General features: G+C 37.2%; 1 protein-coding gene across 3 annotated transcripts in view; it reads left to right on the forward strand.

Annotated features, from left to right (window-relative positions):
• The window catches only part of agla (amylo-alpha-1, 6-glucosidase, 4-alpha-glucanotransferase a), a 121,362-nt gene that overhangs the window by 38,249 nt on the left and 68,781 nt on the right, over positions 1 to 14,332 (forward strand). For all 3 annotated transcript variants that reach the window (XM_032565093.1, XM_032565092.1, XM_032565094.1), the window contains one exon: positions 693 to 896. In XM_032565093.1, coding sequence (XP_032420984.1) covers positions 693 to 896 — 204 coding nt within the window. The remainder of the gene's footprint in view (positions 1 to 692; positions 897 to 14,332) is intronic.

A 14,332-nucleotide genomic window follows, 5' to 3' on the forward strand; every position in this document is an offset into this window, starting at 1 on the left:
TCTTCACAAAGCTAACAGCTACATGTGTAAGGACACTTTTTTTTAAGCATTCTGAATTGGATTGATACATGGCTCAGTACGTATATATTCTATATATTCTCAGTGGGGTTAACAGAATAGAATATTGTGATTTGATGTATGATAAGCATTTTTAGCAAAAACACATATCCTTCTGTCATGTTATATCCAGCCCTAACCATGTTTTCCTGTAGAGGAGTCCTGGGTGCAGTGAATCCCCTTTCTCTTTAAAGTGGCTTGGCATGTTTTCTGGGGGAAACCCTCTGTGGGAAGGTGGAACTTAGCGAAAACAAACGTTCATTCACCCTCAATGATTGTTACGGGAGATTCAAGAATTTCTCAAATATCCATTAAAGAATCAAAACAACTGCATGTAAGTTTTTGATGAGGGAATAACATTAGAATATAATGTAAAGCTCAAAAACGGAATTTTTACATAATATGCCCTCTTTAACTTGAGAGATGCGACAGTGTATATGGGACTCTCTGATTTCAGCTGAAATCCATGCCTTGTGAATCTCCATCAACTCTTAAATAGATTTTTCTTCGGTCACCCCTGTTGATAAACACTTGAAATCTATCACTTTAGGTGCAACTTATTTTATGTAACTGTTTCAGACTCTGGACATATGTGCATGAACCACATGAGATCTTGTACTTTGTCTTTCCTTCAGGTTACAACATGATCCACTTCACTCCTCTGCAGACTTTGGGAGAGTCTAGGTCCTGTTACTCCTTAGCTGACCAGCTGACCTTTAGCCTGGAGTTCAGCCCAGATGGCAAGAGTTGCACCTGGGAAGATGTGGGAAGGCTGGTGGAAAAACTGAGGACGGAATGGAATATGGTATCAATCACTGATGTGGTGTATAATCACACTGGTGAGTGGATCTAGTCGCTATAGACATTTTTTATTCCTGTTGGTAAACTTTTGGTTTGCACCTCTGCCAAGCAATAAAACAATTAATAAACTGTCCTGATGAAACAATTTTTATTGTTCTTCATAAGACAGCATATTAATTTTTTTTTTAATTTGCAATAATATGTACAACAAGTTACATAAACAGTAACTAAAAGAACAACAAGGCTTAAAGAAGGTAAAAGAGCAAAAAATACTGGCAGGAAAAGGTTACATGCAGCAAATTAGGGCAGATATAAACATGTTTTACATGAGAAATTCTTTACAAATTGAAGTAGTCTTTAAAGCTTTAGTATTGATACAGTATTTCAGAGAATGCAAATATAAAGAAACATAGGCACAAAAAGCATTCAATTTGGGTTTCAACTTAAGAAATTTGCAGCTGTGGATATTAAAGTTTGATAAAATAAGTTTATAACAAAAACTTAATTTTTTGGATTTTTTTAAACAGAAAAAGTTAATATAGTTTTAAGGTTAAACGGTATGTCTATTTCCAATTTTCTTTTTAGGAGTAAAAAAATATCTTTCCAAAATATTTGAATGTAAGAGCAGTCCCAGAAAAGATAAGCGATGGTTTCCTCAGAATTGTGACAGAATGAACATAGAGGGTCTACACTTTGGGTAATGTTTAAATATTTTACTATTAACAGGATAGCATCTATGTAGAAACTTTAGAGACACTTCTCGAATCTTATTAGTTATCAAGTATTTCTTCAGCAATAACCAAACATCTTTCCAGAAAATATCATTATTTGCTGGAACAAGATATTGTTCCAAAAAAGTAGAAGCTGGTTTGATAATATTATATTATAATAATCTCTTATTATTGCATAATAATAAGAGATTATATGATCTCTTATTATTAGTTCTCTAATACATTTATTAGTTTTTCTACATAAAAATGGGTCAGAGTTACCACTCTGACCAATTATTCACAGAACATGAATAATTGTTCTGTTAAGTAACAGTACGGGGTTGAACAGAGGATGACAATAACATTTCCACTCCAGAAAGAATGTCATCAAATACGATTGTAAATTCTTTAGGTAGTACAGGAAAATTACAGTATATGTGGTCAGAAATTCATTAAAGGTATTCATCATTACCTTCTTTGTTGAAAAGTTGATGTACACAAACAATGCCTTTTTCAAACCATTTTTAAGAAAAATAGATTTATGTTTAAAGGAAATGTCTTCCTTATTCCAAATATAGTATTTGTGTGGGGAAATGTTATGTTTTTGTATTAAATTCCGGCATAACGATAGCTGTTTATGGGAACCGGAAAGTTTAACTGGGATTTTTTCTTTTTTTAAAATATTTATTTATTTATTTTTCAATGATCAAATATTGACATCAACATTTTGCATGGCATACCTCACAGACAAAATTTGTAGGTATAGGCTATACCTACAAATTTTGTTATATTGCTATAATTTTGCTATACCGTATAGCTTAACCAAAGCTATGACAAGTAAGCATGGTTCATATTGAAGTCTATGTGTATCATTTCCTTCTGTCTCTATCCAGGTTTTGTTTGTGGGAACATAAAAGGAATACATAGAAAGAAGAAAATAAAAAAACAAACTTACAAGGTCGGAGAGTGTAGCTTTAACAGTGTATCAATATATGAAACTGTAAATCCACAAAACAATACATTAAATCAATGAGTTTTGTTTATAAAGTGCAAGCTAAAGTCAGGTGGCATCCTTTCATATTGAATTATTTTCAAAAAAGTTTAGTTTCTCTCCAAAAAAGCTAAAAAAAAATATGTGCATATAAAAACAATCCTATATTATTTCTGACATATATTGTTTGAGATATTTTTCCCATTTATTCCATTATTTTAAAAAAATCTATTTTTAAATTAACCGTGAAGGTTATTTTTTCCATTTTGTAAATATCTGCCACTAATTGAGCCCATTTTCTAGCAGTAGGTTCTTTCTGTACCATCCATTTTTTTGTAATTGCCTTTTTTCCAGCTGCTACATGTATATTCCACAGGTATCCATCAATTGATTTCATTTTGGGGGGTTTGCATCCTAAAAACATGGTTTTGAAATTTGATGGAATGTTGATTTGAAAAATTTAGTTAAATGCGACATCTATAGTGGCCCAATATCTTTGGAAAGTGTAACAATCCCAGAAAACATGATAATGATGTGCGTTCTGACAACCACGGTTTCTCCAGCATTGACAATTTCCATGTGAGAAATGGGAGCTTTGACGTGGGGTGATAAAATAATGAGACATACATTTCCAACTAAATTCTTTCCAAATGTGAGATTTTGTGCACCTCCATTGTGATATACATATTTGTTCCCATTCTTCATCAGTTATAGCAAGACCCGATTCCTTTTCCCATTTTTTTTATACGGTGAACCCTCGCTGTAACGCAGTTCACCTTTCACGGCCTCGCTGCTTTGCGGACTTCTTTGTGCAGTTTTTTTTCACAGTGCGTTGTGTTCTGCGTCCTGATTGGCTAAACAGTCTCCGCGCTTCTTCTCTATATACCGTAACGTGCCCATAACGTTACGGTCTTTAAATATAAGTAATGCAACTTGGCAAATTTTGGCAAATATTTTTGCCCAAAAGGGAAAAAAAGCAACAACAACTACCGATAACTATGTTCTTTTCTCGAAAAAATACACCTGCACCACATTCTTCAGAAGAAAAAGACACTAGAGAGCGGAGTCAGGCCGCAGCATCACAGTCAGAGGAACAGTGAAATACGCGAGTCACAATTTGTCCTAGTGTACTTTGTATTGATGATTAAAATGATTATTTTACTGTAGTTATTTGTAAGAAAGCTTTCTATTTGTTAAAAAAACAAATGCTTGGTCCTGAAAACAGGTTTTGTTCTTTGATTTCAATGTAGAATATTTAATTATGCTGTATAATTGTAAAAAATCAAGGTAACTACTTCACGGATTTCGCCTATCACGGGTTCTTTTTGGAACGCAAGTCCCGCGAAAAACGAGGGTTCACTGTATACTGCTTTGAGAGGGTATTAAAGTTTGATATGATCTTGTATATTTTTGAAATTAATCCTTCTGACAGTTTTGATTTATAAGATTTTATTATTAGTTCAATCATTGGGTTGTATTGATCTGTGTTTTGTTTGATTTCCTGGTTGTAATAACCTCTTATTTTTAGATATTAGGGATGCTCCATTCAGGTTTTTTGCTGCCGATTCCGATACCGATCACCCATGAGGCCAATCTCTACCAATCACCTGGATTGGCTGTAAAAATTATCTGGCAATAAATTCACCTCATTTAGACATAAAAGATGCAAAATACTTGCAGGCTCAATACAGCAGCTATTCAGTCAAAAGGACAACTGAAAAACCTGCAATCAGTAAAACAATTGTTTTTTTCTCCCCTCCAGGGGGTCTTTTGTTTGCTCTAGTGTCCCTTATATGAAAGTAGGCTGACAGGAAAGGGGGAAGGAGAGGGGGGGAGACATGTGGCAAATGTCGCCGGGTCCGGGAATCGAACCCGCGACGGCTGCGTCGAGGACTCAAGGCCTCCAAATGTGGGTCACACTATCCCCTACGCCACCACATCACGCCCAGTAAAACAATATTTAACAGTAAGGCTCTCAACAACCTAATTTATACATAAATCAAATAAATCTCATAAGACTGCCTATGTCAAATAATATGAAGTAAGAAAGGAAACATTCATTCAATGTTAAAAACAGGTTGCATCAAAATAAACAATCCTGAGTTACTAAATCAAAACTTACTGAGAACATGGCTGTTTTGTCCTGGTTCTTATTGGTTGGTTCTGACTGAGCTGAGTAATTCTGCAGAACACAGGAGGAGGCGGAAGAGATTGATTATTTTTTCAGAGATTATCTGTCTTATGTTAGGACATAGCAAAAGTTTTAATACATATCCAAAATATTTTGTCTGTTTAACTTGCATGTTGCAGCATTAAGCAGACATTTGGTGTGAGAGTGGGGTGGAGCAGAAGCGGCGCTCCGTCTATGAAATATTACTACCAGTAGCGCGTAGCAACGGTCCAACAATGTGAGCATAACCAGCGTCTTGCACCTCTAGCTTGTTGATTTAAATTATTTTTCAGGTCATTTGTTTAGTTTTCTGACCGTAATACTAATACAGGTGAGTGTTAGTAGTTGTCCCCTGCTTTACCTGCTGTCTGTTCGCTTTTTTCCTGCAGTGAGCCTCGATGTAGCCAAACTCCGTCAAGTGCTTGTTTTTTAAATGTCTTATTAGATTAGTTGTGTTGATGCATTTTGACATGCTTCACACAAGAGGTAATTTTCTGCTGCAAAACGCAAACGTCCCCATTCACTCTGAGAGCGTTATAGTTCCACTGTGACATCGCTTAGGATTTGTTGCCGCTTGCTTGCATAATGGGAAGGAAAGAGGAGATGAGCTGCACACGCAGGTTGCGAAATGAGATACAGGTGATCGGTTTTGGTGATCAGCAATAAGAGGCCGTGATCGGCGATCATCGACCATACACTTTTTCACAGAAATTGGCTAATTTTGATCGATGGCCGATCGATCGGCACACCTCTAGTAGATATCTATAAAAATCTTCTTTTTCCAAATTATAATTTTCTTGTAATGTGTTGAAGCGTTCCACTTTATTATCTTTCACAATCTGGAAGATTACTTTTATACCTTTTGTTATCCAGGTTTTGAATCTGGGGTCGATGCTGTTTGGTAGAAAACTTGTCATCTGCTAACCAGTTTAATACCTTAATTTCTTAGTTTAGTTTGTTTTTTTTACAACTTCCCTCCATTTTGTTAGTATTGATTTAACCCACTTATTTTCCAGTTCGTCTATCAAATCAAGCCATTTAGTGTCTATTATCACCTGCAATGGGACATCTGAGAACATACTACATTCTATATCCTTCCAGTTTGCTTCATAATTTGGATCGCACTAATAAAGTAGAGTTCAAATTTGAGCAGAGATGAAATAGTTTTTGAGACTGGGGAGGCCCCAACCTACTTTATCCTTTGACAATTGTAATGTTTTGTAACAAATGCTAGGCCTCTTTCCTTTCCATATGAGTCTGGATATATCTTTGTCCCAATCAATAAAATAATGGTTTGGGATAGTTATTGGTAGAGTTTGGAAGAGATGAAGGAATCTTGAAATTACATTCATCTTTATGATTTCTAGTCTTGCTTTTAAGCTTAAATGGGGAATGAGATTCTATTTTCCCAGGTCATTTTTAACAGCTGAATGAAGGTGACTATAGTTTATGTCCATAATTTTAGAAACATCTTTATGAAGTAATACTCCTAGGTATCTAAAGGATTCGGTGTTCCATTTACGAGGGTATTTCTTTGTAAAACCTTTGGGTGCTCACCGATAGGAAATAGTTTCTGTTTATTTAATTTGTAGCAAGATATCGGGCCTATTGTTTCTAAACTGTGCATCAGTTCTGGTATTGAGTTTTCTGGGTCCACTAAAAACAAAATTATATTTTCTGCATAGCATGCAATTTTGTGTTCTTTTCTATCAATTGTAATACCGTTGATTGTTTTTGTTTGTTCTAATATGTTGGGCAAGTGGTTCCAGATACAGGGCAAAAAGTAGGGTAGACCAAGCACACTCCTGCCTTACTCCTCTCCCAGTGTAAGTCAATCTGTTAGGTAATCGTTTATCCTTATTTTAGAGGTTGGATTATTATAAAGCTCCTTGGTATTATTTATTATTTGGTCACTTATTTGAAACTTCTTTAGCATTTTAAACAGGTAGGACCAGTGAACTGAGTCAAAAGCCTTTTCAGCATCTACTGTAGACTGATAATCATTGCCTTTTGTTTCATCATTGTTTTTGTAAATAACTCATTATGTGCAGAGTACTGCTAATATTATCCTGGGTTTTACTTTTGTTAATGAATCTTGTTTGATCATTATTTATCAGATTTGATATAATATTCTCCATTCTTTTAGAGATTATTGAGATGCGATAATCCACATTGAGTATTGAGTTTGGTCTGTATGACCCGCCCTCCAACCTATCCTTTTGCTCTTTAGGTATAAGAGATATAATAGCTTCTTAAGTGCCCAGTTGAAAGTTTTTAAAAGTAGCGGAGTGAGTTCTTCTTTAAAAGTTTTAGACCATTTGGAGCTGAAACCGTCATTCCCTGGCAATTTGTTATTCTTTAGATTCTTAATTGCATATTGTATTTCGGTTTTGGTTATTTCAACACTAAGTTTATTTTCCTCCTCGGTCATTTGTGGAAGAGCAAGTGTGTCTATGAATACATCAATTTCCTTTTCTTCAGCCCTTGTTATTTTAGAAAATAATTTTTTGTAAAATGATTCAAAGGTGGATAGTATGTCTTCCTCTTTAGTCTTTATTGTATTACTATAATTGCCACAAATTTTAAAAATGGTCTTATTTGCTTGTTGTTTCCTAAGTTTCCAGGCTAATAGTTTAGAAAATTTTGCACTGCTCCCATAATACCTATGTGTTCTTTTTTTATTATTATTTATTTAACCTTTTAACAACCACACCAAGAAAAAAACCTGTGAGCATTTTTTCTTTGGATTTCCTTTACCCTAGGGCGGCTCATATACACAATCAATATTTTTTTTTTCAACAGACCCTGTGGTTTTCAAAATATTGATCTCTACCAAACAGTGGAGATGTCACTTAATGGTTTAAGTATATGACGTAATAAAAATACCAAGTACAGTAGATAAATTAAAATAAAATGTTAATTTATAAAGAAATAAACAACAAAAAATATCTGGGGCATTGGATACAGTTTATTTCTGTCAAAATGCCACAAAACACTAGTTTTAATTTCAACCAAGGAAAACATTGCGTCGAACAAGGAAATATTGCATTTTTAATTTTCCCATCTTGATTGTATCTGTATTAAAGTGCAACAGCACAAAATTCTCACATTCAATCCACTTCTGATTATAGGTAACAGTGCAAAACATTCATTTTTACATTCAAAAAGGAAAATAAAATACTGCAGAACAATAGAAACATTTGCTGCTTTTATATCTCAGCACACCCTTTCTGTTTTGGTTCAACATCATGTATTTTGGGACACAAGTGTCACGTATCTGGAGGATTGATTGAACTAGTGTTACTTGTTTTCATTTAAACTTTGAAAAAACATGGCAAACACAGAAAAACATTACCAAACATAATAAAACATCACATTTCCAACCTCATCTATGTGTCTGCAAAACGGTATTCTTTTTGTGCATTAGATGCACTTTACCTCTGGTGATATAACTTTAAGCATTCCTGGTTTGCATTCAAACACAGGAAGACATTGCATTTCTCACATTTCCACCTGGACACACCCTTTGGACACAGATTGCATCTCCCTCGCTTTTCACAGTGAAGAGGCCAGTGTCCCACGTTGTCGTAGCGCACATCTGTTTGTGGTTTTGGTCGTGATGGTCTTGAGATGTAGCCTGTCTTCTCTGGTGGTGGAGAGCTGGAAGATGGTCGGCCAACTTGGATGCTGGCTTACTGAACTGGTTCAAACTGTGGGCAACTTTGAGGCGGAACTGTTTGAGAGACATGGGTTTCTCACTCAGGAGGCCACTGTCCCTTTTGTAGAGTAGCCAGGAATTTGCAATGCAGAGGTCCAGGATGTATCCAAACAGGGGAAGATACCATCTCCTTGACTTGGCCGGGGTCTTGTACAGGTATACTAGCATGTCAGACAGATCGATTCCTCCCATATGCTCATTGTAGGCAGAGATGAGTGATGGGCACGGGATGGTGATCTTTGCGCGGGACTCTTTGCTCCAGCGTTTCACTGTTGAAAAGGGCATGATCCCACAGGCATTACTAAGCAAGTTGACACATTTGTTATCGAACCACTTCACTGCAAGAACCCCTTCAGCAGCCCCAAAGTCACAGGCCCCACGCCCCCTTTTAATCAGGTCTTTGGAGCTCCACCAGTGCGGTTCGGTCATACGGTGCCAATGCACTTGACACCAAGGGCAGTGTGCAGGTACTGAACCAAGTTGAAACTTGTAAAGAAGTTGTCACAAAAGACAACAGACATCTGGGGCTCTTTTATGGTTTTGCAGAGCGTTGTCACCACTTTTGCTCCCAGAGGCAGGGCCTGCTACTCTTCACTGAGAGCAACATTGAAGAACGCGGATGCCCCTTGATAAAGCAGCAGGTCGTGGATGATGCCGGATGAACTTGCTCGACAGAATAATTTAAAACCCCACTTGTCTGGCTTGTTGGCGATGTACTGGCGGAGGGTACCAGATCTTGTGCCTTTATATGCTACCATGACCTCATAGACACTGTGCTTGTGAGTGGATGGTATCAGGAGACACTGCTCACGAAGCATTTCAAAAAGGGGATGGATTTTGTAAAATCTGTCCCGACTCTCACTGCACTGCTGATTATCATTGAAATGAATGTATCGCCGTAACAGCTGGAATCTCCTCCTTGGCATGATGTCAGTGATCAGATCGACGCGTGATTCATGGTGTCAGTAGTCCTCCAGTGACGGGAAATTGAAAACACCCATAAAAAGAAGGATCACTAGGAAATGCTCTATCTCTTCAGGGCTAGTCTTGATTGGATCCCCCAACTCTTGAGCAGAGTACAAATTGGTGTGATGTGCGATATGTTCAATCATCTCATCAGTGAAGAGCATTTTGAAATACTGGAAGGGTGAGGGCACAGCTTCAGGGGGTTCAAATCTTGAATTAAGAACCTGGAACTCATCAATGTCTTCCTGCTTCCAGATTATTCTTGTGTTTTTATTGGGGCCTGGGGCGTAACTCGGGTCTGCGTTGTCATTTGGCTTCTCCAAGGGAACAGTTTTTAGTGTGTGTTTCCCTTTCCTGCTCTTTTTACGAGGTGGCTGTGTAGAAGATCTGCTTTTTGAGGGAGCCTCCTCTTCATCCAGGGATTCAAAAGAGCTGTCTCCAGTATCATCTGCTTGTGTGGGCTGATAATCAGGATCTTCTACTTGGTCATCATCGCTCAGATCACCATCAGATTCTTGAGGATTTTCTGGTACAAGGGCGAGAAGAGTGTGTGGCCTCGCACCATAGAAGGATTTAGCATCCATCTAGTGGTGGTTGAAAAGTTAAAATTAGTTAGTAGTTGTGAAAATTATGATTTCCCCACATTTATTCTAAAATTTTACCATATTTGCTAATATCAACTCAGAAAGTCACAAAAATTATTTTGTAAGATAATGTTATAACCATTCTTAGTGTATAACACTGTAATAACACTTATTGTTTCATATTTACACCAATAGATGAAAATGACTTTTGATTTTATAGCAAAAAAAAAAAAAGTTAACTACATTAGCTTAATTTGCGACATTTTACATAAAGTGACAAATAAACCGTTTGGTCAAGCGTATTTTAAAAAAAATTATTAGATCTTTAATTTAGCTTTTTAGGTGGTATCAAGTAACATAATTCTGTTTAGTAAGGTCTATAACACTATCATATGCCAGAAAACTATTCCTACCTTTCAAAGTTTTACCACAACCAGTCTTTCTGACAGATTTTTGTGTTTCTGATTTCCTGGTTGGAGAGGGGAAGAAGAAGAATACTATTTAAAGAAACAGTCCCCTCTAGTGGATTTCTTTAGCGTATCGTACCTCAACCAAGTGGCAGAGATGGCTCAATCAGGTTAAGCTAAGTTAGGCACTACTCATATTGAGATATAGAGACCCAAAATGTGCTAAACCATGTGGTTGAGTGGGCAGCGCCTTTCTTTTATTTGGAAAGGCAAGTTACAATTACATTGTACAATTCAACTTCCAACACAGTGGAAGTATAAGAAGGACTAGCATAAGCTAATCCAGGGTTGTTGTTTTTTTTTTACAGTAACCAAACATCCATAACAGAAGAGTGAGTGGGGGGTAGTGGGGGGACTGACCTGATTTTTCTTATGTTAGGAGAAAAAAAGAAAAAGAAAGCACAATCAAGAGCATAATTTTGCCATAATCCTAAACCAGGGTACAATACACAGCACAACAGTATTTGCATGTGATAGACATATTTAGTCCACAGGAATTACTGATTTTACAAAGTTTGTCCATTTAGACCAGATCCTGAAGAATGATTCCCTTCGACGTTGAACAGAAAAAGATAACTTCTCCAGAATGTAAATGTCCTGTACAATATTAACCCAGTCCTCAACTGTAGGTGCTTCAGGCTTTAACCATTTTCTAGTGATTGACTTTTTGCTCGCTGCCAAAAGCATTAACAGCAGTTTTTTATCATCCAGAGTCCAGTTATCAAATGAAATGTTTCCTAAGTACAGGGATTCACATTTACATGGGATTCTTTCAGTAAAGATGTTATTTAGGTGGGAACACATTTGCTCCCAAAAAACTTTAATCTCAGGACAAACCCAGAAGATGTGATGATGATTTGCCCCGATTGTTCCACAGAGTCTCCAGCATGTGTCTCCGCTACTCCGCTGTTTTTTCTGAACTGGAGTTACAAAATATCGAACAGTGTTTTTCCAGCAGAGCTGTCTCCATGTATTGGAGCTCGAGGTCATCCAGTGTAATTTGTTAATCTGTTCCCAGACTTCAGTTGAGATAGATAAGTTTCCTTCTTTTACCCACTTGTTTCTTATGTAGTTTGTGTCACCTTGTTTAGAGGATAGAATACCATTGTACAGCAAGGAAACAAGTTTCTTGCATGAACCTGACTTCAACAAAGACAAAAACACCTTAAAAAGTCCAGGTTTGGATGTTTCCCAATTGTCACGTGTATTTTGATTGAAATAGGCCCTAAGCTGTAGATATCTAAAGAAGTCGTCCCTCTCCAGCCCATTAGATCTCTGAAGCTCCTCAAAAATCTGAAACACCCCATTCTGGGTAAATGTATAGTAAGTGGTTGATCCATCCTCTAAATCTTCTGTCAATCTTGTTCGGTTTAAAAGCTGAATCAAAGGCACACCGTCTTGAGTATTTTTATATGGTTACCCAATCCACAAATTTTAATTACCTTTCTCCAAGAATCCAGCATTGTGTGTAGCATTGACTCATGTGGTATATTCAGCCCCTCTTGTAAATCCTTGTCCATTAGCACTGATATTAAAGGTATTCCTTCCACTGTTGTTCTTTCCAAATCTTTCCACCTTGCATCGTAGGATGGAGAGCATAGACAGAACACTGGTCTTAACTGAGCTGCAAGGTAATAAATCTGTAGATTGGGAAGACCCAGTCCACCTTTCTCTTTCTTTAACTGCAGCGTTTTATACCTAACCCTTGCCTTTTCCCCCTGCCAAATATATTGAGATATTAATCTTTCCCACTCTATGAAACGCCTTTCTGATATCAAGATAGGTAAACATTGAAATAGATATAGGAAGCGCGGGAGAATGTTCATTCTGACCGACTCCACTCTGGAGTGTAAATTTGAGAAAGGGATCAGATTTCACCTCTGTATGTCAGATTTCAGATTTGAAATTAGGGGCCCATAGTTGACATAAAAAATCCTGGAAAAATCCTTGGGCAATGTGACCCCTAAATATTTTATGGATTCTGCTTCCCAGTTCCAATTGTACAGGCTCCTAATATTGCTCCTAATATTGTTTAACGATAAACTATAGTTTATCGTTAAAACCTGAGTCTTGGTAATGTTTATCTTGTAACCAGAGAGCGAACCATATACCTCGATCGCCTCCATAAGTAAAGGTAGAGTTTGAGCTGGGTTTGTTATGGTTAACAATAAATCGTCCGCGAACAATGACAACTTTTGTTCCCCAGATGTCATGTGAACTCCAGCTATGTCTGTCCTTTGTCTTATCCACTGACTTAACGGCTCTATGAAAAGGGCGAAGAGGAGCGGCGAAACACAGCATTTCTGCCTTGTACCCCTTTCCAAAGTAAAGGGATCAGATAGGTCTCCATTAATTTTTATCCTAGCCGATGGTTTATTGTATAAAGCTGCAATGGCATCTATTATGGTCTGGTGGAACCCGAACCTGGACATAACTTTGTAAAGAAAAGACCATCTGACCGAGTCAAAAGCCTTCTCCGCATCCAGACTCAGTACAAGAGTCTCTTATTTTTTGTTGAACTACATGATTTAGAATATGCAAGGTTTTTCTGATGTTATCCTGTGTCCTGTTTGGTCCTTATGGATTATCACTGGCAAGATATTTTCCATTCTCTGTGCGATTAAGGCAGTAAATCATTTATAATCAATATTTAGCACACTTATTGGCCTGTAGTTTCCGCATTCCAACTTATCCTTTCCCTCCTTAGGAATTAGCGAAATAATTGCATCTCTCCATGAGGGAGGGATTATTTTATTTTCCATTACATTGTTAAAAACTCTTAGTAAAACAGGGACTAACTGATCTTGCATTTCTTCGTACCACTCGGAAGTAAACCCATCCGTTCCTGGAGATTTCCCCCCTTTCAACTTTCTGATCACTGATCTTAGTTCTGCTTCAGTTATCTCTGATCTTAATTGTTCGTTTTGCTCGCCTGTAATGTTGGGCAGAGAGAGTTGGGAAAGGAATGTATCTATTTGCTGTTCATTATTCAATTTGGGTTGGGAATATAGGGTGTAAAAAATCTCTAAAGCATTTTTGAATCTTTTCTAGGTTTATTTCAACCCTATTTGTGTATATATTCTGTATTTTGTGAATAGTTCTATCAGCTCGTTGTTTTCGTAATTTAAATGCTAGGAGCTTCAGAGATTTTACCCCTGCTTCATAATATTTCTGTTTAGTAAAGATAAGTTTCTTTTGTATTTCTTGCATGTTTAAATTATTCAGTTCTTTTTTTATTATCTCAATTTTAGCTTTTGTTGCCCTCTTGAACGTTTTGGAGTGTTCTTTCTGAAGTTTTTTTAGTTCCGCTTCCAATTGAGTTTGTTTTTGTTGTCTAATTCTCTTTTCATTGGAGGAAATGGCTATTATTTTTCCCCTGACTACCGCCTTTAGAGCATCCCAAAGTATTGCCGGACCCACCTCTTTATTATCATTCTCTTCCAAATATCTTTTGATTTAAATTTTCATATTCTCCTTAAAGATTGTACTATTTAATAAGTTTGTATTTAGCGGGGCGTGCTGTGGTGGCGCAGGGGGTTAGCACGCCCCACGTTTGGAGGCCTTAGTCCTCGACGCGGACGTCATGGGTTCGACTCCCGGTCCCGACGACCTTTGCCGCATGTCTTCCCCCCTCTCCTCACCCTCCTTCCTGTCTGCCTACTGTCAAAAAATACGAGCCACTAGCGCCGCAAAAAGTCTTCGGAGAAAAAAATGGGAAAAAAAAGTTTGTATTGAGCCTCCAGAGCGTGGATCTGCTTTTTTCAGCTAGCTGAAGGGAGATATAGATTGGGCTGTGGTCTGAAATTGGACTATATCCAATCTCCCAATTTTCTAATCTTCACATCTTTTTTAAACATGAAGAAATAAT

The sequence above is a fragment of the Xiphophorus hellerii genome, chromosome 6, assembly GCF_003331165.1.
Source record: "Xiphophorus hellerii strain 12219 chromosome 6, Xiphophorus_hellerii-4.1, whole genome shotgun sequence".
In the NCBI taxonomy this organism is placed as follows: Eukaryota; Metazoa; Chordata; class Actinopteri; order Cyprinodontiformes; family Poeciliidae; genus Xiphophorus; species Xiphophorus hellerii.